Source organism: Oncorhynchus clarkii, chromosome 17 (assembly GCF_045791955.1).
Source record: "Oncorhynchus clarkii lewisi isolate Uvic-CL-2024 chromosome 17, UVic_Ocla_1.0, whole genome shotgun sequence".
Classification (NCBI taxonomy): domain Eukaryota; kingdom Metazoa; phylum Chordata; class Actinopteri; order Salmoniformes; family Salmonidae; genus Oncorhynchus; species Oncorhynchus clarkii.
The window spans coordinates 50,573,872-50,588,792 of record NC_092163.1 but is presented as its reverse complement, the minus strand read 5'-3'; the positions used below and the strand labels follow the sequence as shown (position 1 = coordinate 50,588,792).

Sequence of the window (14,921 nt, the reverse complement as noted above, 5' to 3'; positions counted from 1 at the left end):
CCGTGATGGCATTGCGCGTACCCCTGGGGGAATAGCTGGTCTATTGTATTTGGCTGTTGGCAGTTTTACTCGTAACCTGAGCTCAGTTTGTAGAACATGGAACTTGCAATGCCAGGGTTGTGGGTTTGATTCAAATGTACAAATGAAAATGTATGCGCTCACTACTGTAATGACTAAATTGTAAATATAAATATATACTGTACTCTCTTAAAATTACAATCCTTATTGTAAATCTATTAGTCTAGAATATTTACTTTGAACAGACAAAAACTGTGGCTAGATTTTCAATGAACAGTAATTATGCTATTTGCCCACTGTAATTGTTGTTATGGGAGGACTGTTCTCTTTACCTTTACTGGATATAAAGTGTGAATACTGTACCTTTACTAATGCAATACAGTACCTACCTGTGTCTTCATTCTGGACATTATTGTTTTAATTTTGCTCTGTATTTCTGACTCTGAACATAAACTCAGGACCCTGTCTTTCAAAGATAATTCGTAAAAATCCAAATAACTTCACAGATCTTCATTGTAAAGGGTTTAAACACTGTTTCCCATGCTTGTTCAATGAACCATAAACAATTAATGAACATGCACCTGTAGAACGGTCGTTAAGACACTAACAGCGTACAGACGGTATGCAATTAAGGTCACGTCACAGTTATGAAAAATAAGAACACTAAAGAGGCCTTTCTACTGACTCTAAAAATTACCAAACGAAAGATGCCCAGGGTCCCTGCTCATCTGCAGGAATGTGCCTTATGCATGCCGCAAGGAGACATGAGGACTGCAGATGTGGCCAGGGCAATAAATTGCAATGTCCGTACTGTGATATGCCTAAGACAGCGCTCCAGGGAGACAGGACGGACGGCTGATCGTCCTCGCTGTGACCACGTGTAACAACACCTGCACAGGATCTGTACATCCGAACATCACACCTGCATTACAGGTACAGGATGGCAACAACAACTGCCTGAGTTACACTAGGAATGCATAATCCCTCCATCAGGGCTCAGACTGTCCGCAATAGGCTGAGAGAGGCTGGACTGAGGGCTTGTAGGCCTGTTGTAAGGCAGGTCCTCACCAGACATCACCGGCAACAACATCACCTATGGGCACAAACCCACCGTCGCTGGACCAGACAGGACTGGCAAAAAGAGTCAAGGTTTTGTCTCACCAGGGGTGATGGTTGGATTCACGTTTATCGTTGAAGGAATGAGCATTACACCAAAGCATGTACTCTGGAGCGGGATTCGTAATGGTCTGGGGCGGTGTGTCACAGCATCATTGGACTGAGCATGTTGTCATTGCAGGCAATCTCAACGCTGTGCGTTACAGGGAAGACATCCTCCTCCCTCATGTGGTACCCTTCCTGCAGGCTCGTTCTGACATGACCCTCCAGCATGAGAATGCCACCAGCCATACTGCTCGTTCTGTGCGTGATTTCCTGAAAAACAGGAATGTCAGTGTTCTGCCATAGCCAGCGAAGAGCCCAGATCTCAATTCCATTGAGCATGTCTGGGACCTGTTGGAACGGAAGGTGAGGGCTAGGGCCATTCCCTCCAGAAATGTCTGGGAACTTGCAGGTGCCTTGGTGGAAGAGTGGGGTAACATCTCACAGCAAGAACTGGCAAATCTGGTGCAGTCCATGAGGAGGAGATGCACTGCAGTAATTAATGCAACTGGTGGCCACACCAGATACTGACTGTTACTTTTGATTTTGACCCTCCCTTTGTTCAGGATCACATGATTAAATTTCTGTTAGTCACATGTCTGTGGAACTTGTTCAGTTTATGTCTCAGTTGTTGAATCAGGTTATGTTCATACAAATATTTACACATGTTAAGTTTGCTGAAAATAAACACAGTTGACAGTGAGAGGACATTTCTTTTTTTGCTGAGTTTACTTGTATAACTTTTTATTTTCACTCACCTACTTTTGTTGAAAACATATCTCTTCAGTTACCATATGAATGTGAGTGCATGCAACATAATTCAATACGGAAGATATTTGCTGTATCGGCATGGAGTAAATTGCCTGATTGAGGGAATAACTGTAGAGATGATCTCCATGTTCTGTATATGTCCACAGAAGTTTGATTTGACTATACATTAGTGTGTGTCTATGAACGAGAAGATGCAGCTTTGCCCATCTATAATCCCAGTGCACTGTTATTGTTTATGTGTTGCCTATCAATTGTGGAAAGTGCCTGTGGTGATCAATGTGCTTGTCTCAGTTTATTCAGTGGCCTGGGCCCAGATTCACAAAGCGTCTCGGATTAGGAGTGCTGATCTAGGACAATTTTTGCTTTTCAAATCGTAAAGAATAAGTGATTCTATATCAGCTCTCCTACTCTGAGACACTACGAATACGGGTCCTATTCATTACACACAGCAGCCTGTTGAGAGAATGTCCTTCTGCATCGCCATCAGGAGGTGTCACTAGTGAGCACTGCCTCAGACCCTGTTGAATGTCGTCACCTCTCAGCCTTTTTGTATGTGATCTATTTACTTGAACCCATGATACAGGCTCAATAAACAAAATGACCCTCAAGCTAGCTGTCAGACCTCTGTCTGTTGCATATCTCTCTCTCTGCAGGTTTTCATCTAGATTTTTCTTAGTTATATTATGTGCCCTGCTCCCAGTGTTTTGTGCAAAATAACTAAGGTTATACCTTCAGCGCTTTTGATGTCACTGTTGGTTGACACTATTTAGTGGTTGTTGCCCAACATGTTTGCAATACACTGTATATACTCAGTTGGATCTGGTGATCCCATTCTTCACACAACACTTGCAGCATTTCATTAAACAGCAACACCAACACACAAAGTTGCCATTACAGTTTCTTCCTAACACTCAATTTTGAACATTGTCATCCAGAGATTAATATAATTGTCATCACCACAGCTGGTTCAATTACTAAATGAATAGATGATAGTTCAGGAAAAGATTATACCAAATTGTTTTAACTAACCTTCACTCTGCGTAATGTGACATTTGGTAAAAAATAATAATAACTAAACTCTAAATAATACAATAAATAACACATTTTTGGAAAAGGCCATGTCAACATGTACTGTACATTCCGGTTGCAGTTGTTACCACACAGCTGGTGCTAGTCTTGTGATTTGGTGAGCTCTAGGACCCTGGGAAGACCTGACTTCTGAGGGGACAGTGGAGTGTGTGTCTGTCTGAAAAAAAATCACACAGCTCACAATGTGTGACAGTCACTGCCATACACAGTGATAGAGTGAAAGGAGGAGGGTTGAGAGAGATAAAGGGCATCCTCTCACATCTATCAGGGACTTAGACACTATCCTGAGGGAAGTGAAGTGATCAACAGCTTCTACACACCATCTCTTACACTAGTGTCCCTCTGTTACCCCAGCCTGGTTTGGACCAGGGATATTCCCTCTGGAGTACACCTATAATAGACACTGAACTTCAAAACCTCTGGACAACCCACACTGGCTACCTCTACCTGGAACCCTCACCAGTGTGGAACTTGTCCTACTCATCCAGTGGAAATACCCACTGTAACTGGTCTACTAGGACTTTTTCAGGTCTACTCATCTGAGGTCTCCTCACTAAAACAACCCTTGGGATATCCAGAAAGTACGACTCAAAAAAATCTTATTTCTTTGAATTGGACTGGACATATCATCTAATATTATGGGTAGGTTATGAGACTTATTTGATCATTTTACACATTTTCCCATCTCCATAACATACAGTACATCCGCCACAGGATGCATAGCTAACAGGTGTACATTCTGTTAGATGCACTGTGCTCTTTTACATACGTTGTAATCACTTGAACGTTTCCTCACATTGTCATTGACGAGCTGAGAGTTGAGGGAACAAACTATTTTAAGTTATTGTTTTTTGGGGGGAATGGGTTTTCTGCTTCAGGTCCATGCATACTGCAGTTATGTGTTTCAAAGTAAAGGTAATGTAAATGTCCAATGTATGTCTTATGTGTATGTGCTCTTAAGAAATTACTTCTCATCTTTTCAGTAAAATATAATTATCCTGAAGGGAAATATAACAAATGTTTATTCTATTCCATCTATTATCACTCATAATACACAGCCTTACCAAAAGTGTGCCTATACATCCATATTTAGCTACATTTCTAGTCAAATATCCATGTACAAAATGTAAATTTTAAGAAAAGGCTTTTTAATTTATTCACATTGAAGCAGATTTAACTGACTTCATCTCAGTGTGTTTCCCAGTTGACAGTAGCTGTGCAGTGACATATCGAGCTGACATGGCAGGGAGGAGGGATAGTGAGGGGGACATCGGAGGGACAAGCATGAGTGACTCACGTCTCTCAAAAAAAGTGCTTGTCTGTAAGAGCCATTGAACACAGGTCACTGGCCCTTCAGTGTAAAACATACTGGCGCCGAAGGGTAGGGCTGCCGTCTTATCAGCTCTCAACCAATCATGCTATTTTGTTTGTGTTTTTGCATTGTTCATAACTTGTTTTGTACATAATGTTGCTGCTACTGTCTCTTATGACCAGAAAAGAGCTCCTGGACATCAGAACGGGGATTATTCTCCTCAAATTGGACGAGGAGTTCTTCTTCAATGAGTCGGGATATACTGCAGACACCTGGCCAGGACCCGATCCCCATGATTCACTGCAGAAGGAAACGGAGAGTTCGAGGCAAAAGATTGGGGTGCCCTTGAGAATCAGGCAATGAGTGGCTAATCTGCCCTTGCCTTCCATTCTGCTAGCTAACATTCAATCACTGGAAAATAAATGGGACGAACTGAAAGCATGTATATCTTACCAACGGGACATTAAAAACTGTAATATGTTTTGACAGAGTCCTGGCTGAAAGACGACATTAAGAACATACAGCTGGAACAGACACTCTATCGGCAAGACAGAACAGCAGCCTCTGGTAAAGGCATGGGGCGGAGGCCTATGCATTTATGTAAACAACAGCTGGTACATGATATCTAAAGAAGTCTCAAAGTTTTGCTCGCATGAGATAGAGTATCTCATGATAAGCTGTAGACCACACTATCTACCTAAAGAGTTTTCCATCTGTATTTTTGTAGCTGTTTTACATACCACCACAGAGTGAGGTTGGCACTAAAATGTCACAAAATGAGCTGTATTCCGCCATAAGCAAACAGGAAAACCCTCATCCAGATGCGGTGCTCCTAGTGGCTCGTGACTTTAATGCAGGGAAACATAAATCAGTTTTACCGAATTTCTATCAGCATGTAAAATGTGCAACCAGAGGGAAAATAATACTAAACTACCTTTACAAAGAAAGATTACTGAACTACAGGTCCGTTTTGCTAGCACAGACTGGAATGTGTACCGGGATTCTTCCAATGGCATTGAGGAGTACACCACATCAGTCACTGGCTTTATCAATCATTTACAGTGCATTGCGAAAGTATTCGGCCCCCTTGAACTTTGCGACCTTTTGCCACATTTCAGGCTTCAAACATAAAGATATAAAACTGTATTTTTTTGTGAAGAATCAACAACAAGTGGGACACAATCATGAAGTGGAACGACATTTATTGGATATTTCAAACTTTTTTAACAAATCAAAAACTGAAAAATTGGGCGTGCAAAATTATTCAGCCCCCTTAAGTTAATACTTTGTAGCGCCACCTTTTGCTGCGATTACAGCTGTAAGTCGCTTGGGGTATGTCTCTATCAGTTTTGCACATCGAGAGACTGACATTTTTTCCCATTCCTCCTTGCAAAACAGCTCGAGCTCAGTGAGGTTGGATGGAGAGCATTTGTGAACAGCAGTTTTCAGTTCTTTCCACAGATTCTCGATTGGATTCAGGTCTGGACTTTGACTTGGCCAATCTAACACCTGGATATATTTATTTTTGAACCATTCCATTGTAGATTTTGCTTTATGTTTTGGATCATTGTCTTGTTGGAAGACAAATCTCCGTCCCAGTCTCAGGTCTTTTGCAGACTCCATCAGGTTTTCTTCCAGAATGGTCCTGTATTTGGCTCCATCCATCTTCCCATCAATTTTAACCATCTTCCCTGTCCCTGCTGAAGAAAAGCAGGCCCAAACCATGATGCTGCCACCACCATGTTTGACAGTGGGGATGGTGTGTTCAGGGTGATGAGCTGGGTTGCTTTTACGCCAAACATAACGTCTTGCATTGTTGCCAAAATGTTCAATTTTGGTTTCATCTGACCAGAGCACCTTCTTCCACATGTTTGGTGTGTCTCCCAGGTGGCTTGTGGCAAACTTTAAACAACACTTTTTATTTATATCTTTAAGAAATGGCTTTCTTCTTGCCACTCTTCCATAAAGGCCAGATTTGTGCAATATACGACTGATTGTTGTCCTATGGACAGAGTCTCCCACCTCAGCTGTAGATCTCTGCAGTTCATCCAGAGTGATCATGGGCCTCTTGGCTGCATCTCTGATCAGTCTTCTCCTTGTATGAGCTGAAAGTTTAGACGGACAGCCAGGTCTTGGTAGATTTGCAGTGGTCTGATACTCCTTCCATTTCAATATTATCGCTTGCACAGTGCTCCTTGGGATGTTTAAAGCTTGGGAAATCTTTTTGTATCCAAATCCGGCTTTAAACTTCTTCACAACAGTATCTCGGACCTGCCTGGTGTGTTCCTTGTTCTTCATGATGCTCTCTGCGCTTTTAACGGACCTCTGAGACTATCACAGTACAGGTGCATTTATACGGAGACTTGATTACACACAGGTGGATTGTATTTATCATCATTAGTCATTTAGGTCAACATTGGATCATTCAGAGATCCTCACTGAAATTCTGGAGAGAGTTTGCTGCACTGAAAGTAAAGGGGCTGAATAATTTTGCACGCCCAATTTTTCAGTTTTTGATTTGTTAAAACAGTTTGAAATATCCAATAAATGTCGTTCCACTTCATGATTGTGTCCCACTTCAACTACAGTTTTATATCTTTATGTTTGAAGCCTGAAATGTGGCAAAAGGTCGCAAAGTTCAAGGGGGCCGAATACTTTCGCAAGGCACTGTATCAATGAGGACGTCATCCCCACATTGACTGTACGTACATACCCGAACCAGAAGCCATGGATTACAGGCAACATTTACACTGAGCTAAAGGGTAGAGCTGCCGCTTTCAAGGAGCGGGACTCTAACCTGTAAGCTTATAAGAAATCCCGCTATGCCCTCCGACAAACCATCAAACAGGCAAAGCGTCAATACAGGACCAAGATCGAATCGTACTACACCAGCTCCGACGCTCGTAGGATGTGGCAGGGCTTGCAAACTATTACAGTCTACAAAGGGAAGCACAACCGAGAGCTGTCCAGTGACACGAGCTAAATAACTTCTATGCTCGCTTTGAGGCAAGTAACACTGAAACATGCCTGAGAGCATCAGCTGTTCTGGATGACTGTGTGATCACGCTCTCCACAGCCGATGTGAGTAAGACCTTTTAACAGGTCAACATCCACAAGGCCGCAGGGGAATTACCAGGATGTAATTCATTGACTACAGCTCAGCATTCAACACCAAAGTGTCCTCAATGCTCATCAATAAGCTAAGGACCCTAGGACTAAACTCCTCCCTCTGCAACTGAATCCTGGACTTTCTGACGGGCTACCCCCAGGTGGTGAGGGTAGGTAACAACACATCCACCACGCTGATCCTCAACACGAGGGCCCCTCAGGGGTGTGTACGCAGTCCCGTGTACTCCCTGTTCACTCATGACTGCACGGCCAGGCACAACTCCAACACCATCATTAAGTTCGTTGATGACACAACAGTATTAGGCCTGATCACCAACAATGATGAGATAGCCTATAGGGAGGAGGTCAGAGACCTGACTGTGTGGTTCAAGTACAACCACCTCTCCCTCAACATGATCAAGACAAAGGAGATGATTGTGGACTACAGGAAAAGGAGGACCGAGCAAGCCCCCATTTTCATCAACGGGGCTGTAGTGGAGCAGGTTGAGAGCTTCAAGTTCCTTGGCGTCCACATCACCAACAAACTAACATGGTCCAAGCACACCAACACAGTCATGAAGAGTGCACGACATAACGTATTCCCCCTCAGAAGACTGAAAAGATTTGGCATGGGTCCTCAGATCCTCAAAAGGTTTTACAGTTGCACCATCGAGAGCGTCCCGACGGGTTGCATCACTGACTGGTATGGCATCTGCGCCGACCGCAAGGCACTACAGAGGGTAGTGTGTACGGCCCAGTACCTCACTGCCCCCCCCCCCCCCCCCCCACCCATTCGCTGCAGCTACTCTCTGTTATTATCTATGCATAGACACTTTAATAACTCTACCTGCATGTACATAATTACCTCAATTGCCTCGACACCGGTGCTCCCGCACATTGACACATTGACTCTGTACCCCCTGTATATAGCCCCTGTATATAGAGCCTGTATATAGCCGCGCTATTGTTATTTACTGCTGCACTTTCATTATTTGTTTTTCTAATCTCTGACTTTTTTGGGGGGGTTTTCTTTAAACTGCATGGTTGGTTAAGGACTTGTAAGTAAGCATTTCACTCTAAGGTCTGTTGTATTCGGCGCATGTGACAAATACAATTTGATTTGATTTGATTTATTTTCTTAAAGGTGCCACACATAGGATTTTTTTTTTTGCATTGTAATTTTAGAAAATGTCCATAATATATCTGCAGTAATAGTGGAATTATAATGTTTCACAGTATGTCTTACCCGCCAGTGTTGTGATTGACTATGATATTTGCATATTGATTTCTCCTGCCAGGATGGCATTTGTTGTCAGAATGGGAAAGCTGCTCTGTCATTTCCTGGTTGCCAAAATGTTACTGTTCCCTCAATTTGAGTTTATGTGAGAATACAAGCACTTTATAGTGTAGGGAGTCATTGTACCATCTAAATCGCTGTGAAATATATTTTCAACAACAAAAATATAATGTATTTTCAGCTGTTTGAAGTTGGTGGTTCAAAACCGAAAGTAAAAGACTCAAGCGTGTCTCCGCCATGTTACTGGGAAATGGGACGAGGGAGAAATTCTGAGAAGTGTTTCACTCTTTCTCCTGTCTAAAGTAAACACACCCTTCTGAGAGAAAAAAACAACGACTTTAGTAAGTCAAAAGGCAAGGATAGATTTCCTATGTGAGTGGAAGGTTGATGTTGGTCAGTGTTTGGATCGAAAAGAGAGCAGACTTACATAAACCCTGCATTTATGGGTAACAACATCACAATCACTCAATTGGCCTGGTGCCCCACACCGTATCTAATGTGCCCATTACTATGATCTATTTTGTGTTCCCCAATCCATGCTATACAAACACACCATGTAGCAAGGAGTAAGGATTATATGTTTCAGACAAACTGTTGTCAGTGCTTTATCTGAATCAACTTGTACATCTGTTTTTCTTATCAAAACAGTAAAAATGCATGTATTCTCAGTTCTTAATGGTTTTACGTCCATGTGATCTGGTAGTTTGGCTTGTCCAATAACCTCCAAGCAGTGAACTAGAGGGGCTTCAGGCCAGGGCAGGGATCCCCTTATGACTATAATGATCTAGAAATGTAATCATATCCAACATTTTACAAATTAATTTGCTTTTGTTTTCTTTTTGGCTAAACGTTGTTAATATATTCAATTATATCAGACTGATGTGTTTGGACAAGTTTTTCTAATCAAAGTGAAATGATATAGTTGAGAAAGAATATCAATAAATGTAGACTTGAGAGAGGACTCAGGTAAATGTATTGGTGAGTATTGTGACATGCTGTTGGACATGAATAAAGGTAGTGAGCAACTGAAACCCTCAGGCTTACAACAAGTCTTTGTTTTCCCTCTCTTATCTTCAGCACACACACATACTGTAGTGTAGTGTAGGATTGGCCTGGATGGGAGATAGTTGCTTTGACATAGACGCAGCTATTCTTACTTTTATCCTAAATGTTAGTCTCAGCCCTGTTAAAGTACACAAAAAGACACACTTTTATTGATCATGGTGATTCAGGAGTTGCATTAAAACAGGGTTATATACCCCACCAACATTAGACAACTATACAAAAAGCCCTAAAATTGCAGAAATAAGTCAATCAAATCAATGATGAGAGAATAGTCAGATTAACTGATAATGGACACAGACATGGTGGTGTAGCAGGATGATCGGAATACTGTTAACCAAGAGGTTGTGAATTCAAATCCCAAGTGAGGACATGTTGAATAATATTTACTGTATAAATGAACATGCGCAATGTAATCATGTATGTCACAGTGTGTCAAACACGTAGGTTGAAAACAGTATGTTAAAAGCATTGTTTGTGTGTGTCCCTAACCTTGCCAACAAACAAAGAGCTGTGAATGGATCAGTGCTTCACCAATCAGAGTGTTGATTGGCTCAGCCACAGTAACAAGATCTGATGTGTAATGATGAAAATTATTTTTGGGGGAGAACGTTTCTTTGGGACCGCCAGGCAACATCCTGATGCCTGATACACAGGAATATTCTTGCAACATTCCCATGAAACGTGTCTAGAATATTAACATATCATATTCTGAGAATATGGCAACCATGTTCTGTATATGATTGGTGACATTTCAAGATCATATAATTTTTGTAATTGTGTTTTTGTCTGTCTAACAGGACATATCCTAAAAAGAGGAGAAACTAAACATTGCAATGGGGCCTGCTGCTGTAATGATGACTAGTCTTCTGTGAACTATGGAGAAGTCTGGTCCGATGCTGGCTTCTACTCCCAATCGCACAGGGGCCAACCTCACAACCAGCCTATGGGGACCCAACCCCACAGTTCCTGCAGAGGTGGGAGTGGTCACCGGCTCCCAGTCTCAGATCAAGGATCTGATTGGGCTGTTTGCAATGGTGACCCTTAACCTCATCGCCCTATTGGCTAACACTGGAGTCATGGTGGCCATAGCCCGCGCCCCTCACCTGAAGAGGTTTGCCTTTGTGTGCCACCTGTGTGCAGTGGACCTGCTGTGTGCCATCCTCCTCATGCCTCTGGGCATCATCTCTAACTCGCCCTTCTTCGGCACTGTGGTGTTCACCGTGCTGGAGTGCCAGGTCTACATCTTCCTCAACGTGTTCCTCATCTGTGCCTCCATCCTCACCATCACCGCCATCAGTGTGGAGCGTTACTACTACATCGTCCATCCTATGCGCTACGAGGTGAAGATGAGCATCAACCTGGCCATTGGCGTCATGCTCTTCATCTGGGTAAAGTCCATCCTGCTGGCCCTGGTCACCCTGTTTGGCTGGCCTGCCTACGGGGCCCACAGCTCCATCGCTGCCAACCACTGCTCCCTCCACTGGAGCCACAGTCGGCTGAGGAAGGTGTTCGCTGTGCTCTTCAGCGTGATGTGTTTCCTGCTACCCGCCGTGGTCATCTTCGCAGTCTACTGTAACGTGTACAAGGTTGCACGCTCGGCCGCCCTGCAGCACACACCCACACCTACCACATGGGCCTCGTCCAACCCGGCCAAACGTCCCAACCGTTCTGACTCCATCAACAGCCAGACAACCATCATCACAACCACCCGCAGCCTGCCCCAGAGACTATCCCCTGAGATGGCCTTCAGCGGGGGTAAGGCTGCCCTCACCCTGGTGATCATTGTGGGTCAGTTCCTGCTCTGCTGGCTGCCTTACTTCTCCTTCCACTTGCACCTGTCCTTCAGCTCATCCCTGCAGAGCCCCGGAGATGTGGAGGAGGCTGTTACCTGGCTGGCCTACTCCTCCTTCGCTGTCAACCCTTTCTTCTATGGCCTGCTCAACAGGCAGATCAGGGAGGAGCTGGTCAAGTTCCGGCGCTGCTGCTCCTCCAGGCCGGTGGAGCTGGGTACCTCCAGCCACGAGGGCTCCCTGCAGGAGAACTTCCTCCAGTTCATTCAGAGGTCCAGCAACACGGCCGACACGCGCTCCAGCGGCGCCAACTCCAGCCCCAGGAACACTCTGGACCAGGGGGTCAGGATCCCTGGACAGATACCAGAGGAGCATGGCTGAACACAATGGACAACTCACTTCAATATGGACTATTAATTTTGACAGCCCTCTATCCTCGTAGCACCCAGAGTTTGTGACCTGACCAAGACAAACTCTGGGGCCTAGTTAACGTCAAAATGGCCCTGTGGTTTTTCTGATCCGGTTACATGCTCAGAAAAAATACTATACTTCATGTATGCCTCTGAGTAAGGGCTTATTATTTATTGGTATAATGGGATTTATTCAGGTAATGTCTCCAACACAAGATCATAGTGTTGTTGTTTTAATGTGAAATATAAAATTATTGTTACAGAATTTCATTGACATTACCCTTTACTGTTGTTTCATTACAAAACTTTATGTAAAAATGTATGATTATTTGATGATTAGTTTGTATGAATTATATGTTCTGAAATAACATTTATTTGAGTTTACTGATGTTTCCAATGAACAGTGAGGAATGCTGTAGGAATACTGATATTTTCACCTTTTACAGCGGCCATGTAAAGGTTCTTATTAACGTTCTATCGATAACACATTATTTAAATAAAGTGACAAGCATCGGTACAATAGTTACAAAATCAATTAATCTTTTCTAATAATTCTATCCATCTTACAGTGAAAAACAATGTGTCATGTGTAAGTATATACAGTTGAAGTCGGAAGTTTACATACACTTAGGTTGGAGTCATTAAAACTCCTTTTCAACCACTCTATAGCTTTGGCAAGTCGGTTAGGACATCTACTTTGAGCAGGACAAGTCATTTTTCCAACAATTGTTTACAGACAGATTATTTCACTTAATTTAAAATGCACTGTATCACAATTCCAGTGGGTCAGAAGTTTACAAACACTATGTTTACTGTGCCTTTAAACAGCTTGGAAAATTCCAGAAAATGACGTTATGGCTTTAGAAGCTTCTGTTAGGCTAATTGACATAATGTGAGTCAATTGGTGGTGTACCTTTGTATGTATTTCAAGGCCTACCTTCAAACCCAGTGCCTCTTTGCTTGACATCATGGGAAAATCCAAATAAATCAAGACCTCAGAAAAACAATTGTAGACCTTCACAAGTCTGGTTCATCCTCGGGAGCAATTTCCAAATGCCTGAAGGTACCACGTTCATCTGCACAAACAATAATAGTACGCAAGTATAAACACCATGGGACCACGCAGCTGTCATACCGCTCAGGAAGGAGACGCCTTATGTCTCCTAGAGATAAATGTACTTTGGTGCGAAAAGTACAAATCAATCCCAGAACAACAGCAAAGGACCTTGTGAAGATGCTGGAGGAAACAGGTACAAAAGTATCTATATCCACAGAAAAACGAGTCCTATATCGGCATAACCTGAAAGGCCGCTCAGCAAGGAAGAAGCCACTGCTCAAAAACCACCATAAAAAATACAGACTACGGTTTGCAACTGCACATGGTGACAAAGAGCGTACTTTTTGGAAAAATATCCTCTGATCTGATGAAACAAATACAACTGTTAGGCCATAATGACCATTGTTATGTTTGGAGGAAATAGGGGGAGGCTTGCAAGCCAAAGAACCTCATCCCAACCGTCAAGTACGGGGGTGGCAGCATCATGTTGTTGAGGTGCTTTGCTGCAGGAGGGACTGGTGCCCTTTACAAAATAGATGGCATCATGAGATGGCATCAATGACCCCAAGCATACTTCCAAAGTTGTGGCAAAATGGCTTAAGGACAACAAAGTCAAGGTATTGGAGTGGCCATCACAAAACCCTGACCTCAATCCTACAGACAATTTGTGGGCAGAACTGAAAAAGCGTGTGCGAGCAAGGAGGCCTACAAACCTGACTCAGTTACACCAGTTTTGTCAGGAGGAATGGGCCAAAATTCACCCAACTTATTGTGGGAAGCTTGTGGAAGGCTACCAGAAACGGTTGACCCAAGTTAAACAATTTAAAGGCAATGCTACCAAATACTAATTGAGTGTATGTAAACTTCTGACCCACTGGGAATGTGATGAAAGAAATAAAAACTGAAATAAATCCCTCTCTCTACTATTGTTCTGACATTTCACATTCTTATAATAAAGTGGTGATCCTAACTGACCTAAGACTTTTTATGCGCAATTGATACTAGGATTAAATGTCAGGAATTGTGAATTTCAATGTATTTGTCTAAGGTGTATGTAAACGTCCGACTTCAACTGTTTATATCAATGCAAGGGATTAGAGGCAAAACTAGTATACAACGTCAAAACAGCAACATGGAGATGTCAAAATGGAAGCATCCACCATTAAAACCTTTTAGGGATAGGGGGCAGCATTTTCACTTTGAATGAATTGCGTCCCCATAGTGAACTGCCTCCTACTCTGTCCCAGTTGCTAATATATGCATATTATTATTACTATTGGATAGAAAACACTCTGAAGTTTCTAAAACTGTTTGAATTATGTCTGTGAGTATAACAGAACTCATAGGGCAGGCAAACTTCCAAACAGGAAGTGGAAATTCTGGGGCTGGTTGATTTTCAACTCATTGCCTATTCACATCCAAATAAGATATGGATCTGTTCGCACTTCCTACGCCTTCCACTAGATGTCAACAGTCAGTAGAATGTGGAATGAAGCCTCTAGACTGATGTGGGGCCGGATGGCAGCTATTTGAGTCACTGGTCTGGCAGAATGCCAGTTCCTAGTTACGCACAGTACTTATTTTATCGCCTTGCGTTCCATTACTCTGTAGACAAAAACGAATGCTCCGGTTGGAACGTTATTGGATATATATGATAATAACATCCTGAAGATTGATTCTCTACTTAGTTTGGCCAGTTTATTCGACGTGGAATATAGATTTTTGAAGTTTTCGTCCGAGTTCGCCTGGACCGGCACCAGCTTTTGGACATGTGAGCTAAACGTGCTAGCAAAAGTAGCTAATTGGACACTAGTAATGGACATTTTCGAACAAAACAACCATTTAT

At 42.8% G+C, this 14,921-nt stretch overlaps 1 protein-coding gene across 2 annotated transcripts; it reads left to right on the top strand.

Annotated features, from left to right (window-relative positions):
* The first annotated feature begins 3,206 nt into the window (after positions 1–3,206).
* LOC139369802 (probable G-protein coupled receptor) lies at positions 3,207–13,986 on the top strand. Of its 2 annotated transcripts, XM_071109075.1 has the most exons (3): positions 3,207–3,678; positions 3,915–3,951; positions 10,616–13,080. In XM_071109075.1, exon 3 carries the CDS (start codon positions 10,694–10,696, stop codon positions 11,987–11,989), a length of 1,296 nt encoding a protein of 431 aa, XP_070965176.1. In that variant the 5' UTR covers positions 3,207–3,678; positions 3,915–3,951; positions 10,616–10,693; the 3' UTR covers positions 11,990–13,080. The 2 variants fall into 2 exon arrangements, with proteins under 2 accessions (XP_070965176.1, XP_070965175.1); XM_071109074.1 differs by lacking the exon at positions 3,915–3,951 and having other exon boundaries at positions 10,616–13,986.
* The last annotated feature ends 935 nt before the right edge of the window (positions 13,987–14,921 follow it).

Coding starts and splice junctions, on each gene's coding strand:
- LOC139369802 (XM_071109074.1), top strand. CDS start 10,694: ATGGAGAAGTCTGGTCCGATGCTGGCTTCTACTCCCAATCGCACAGGG.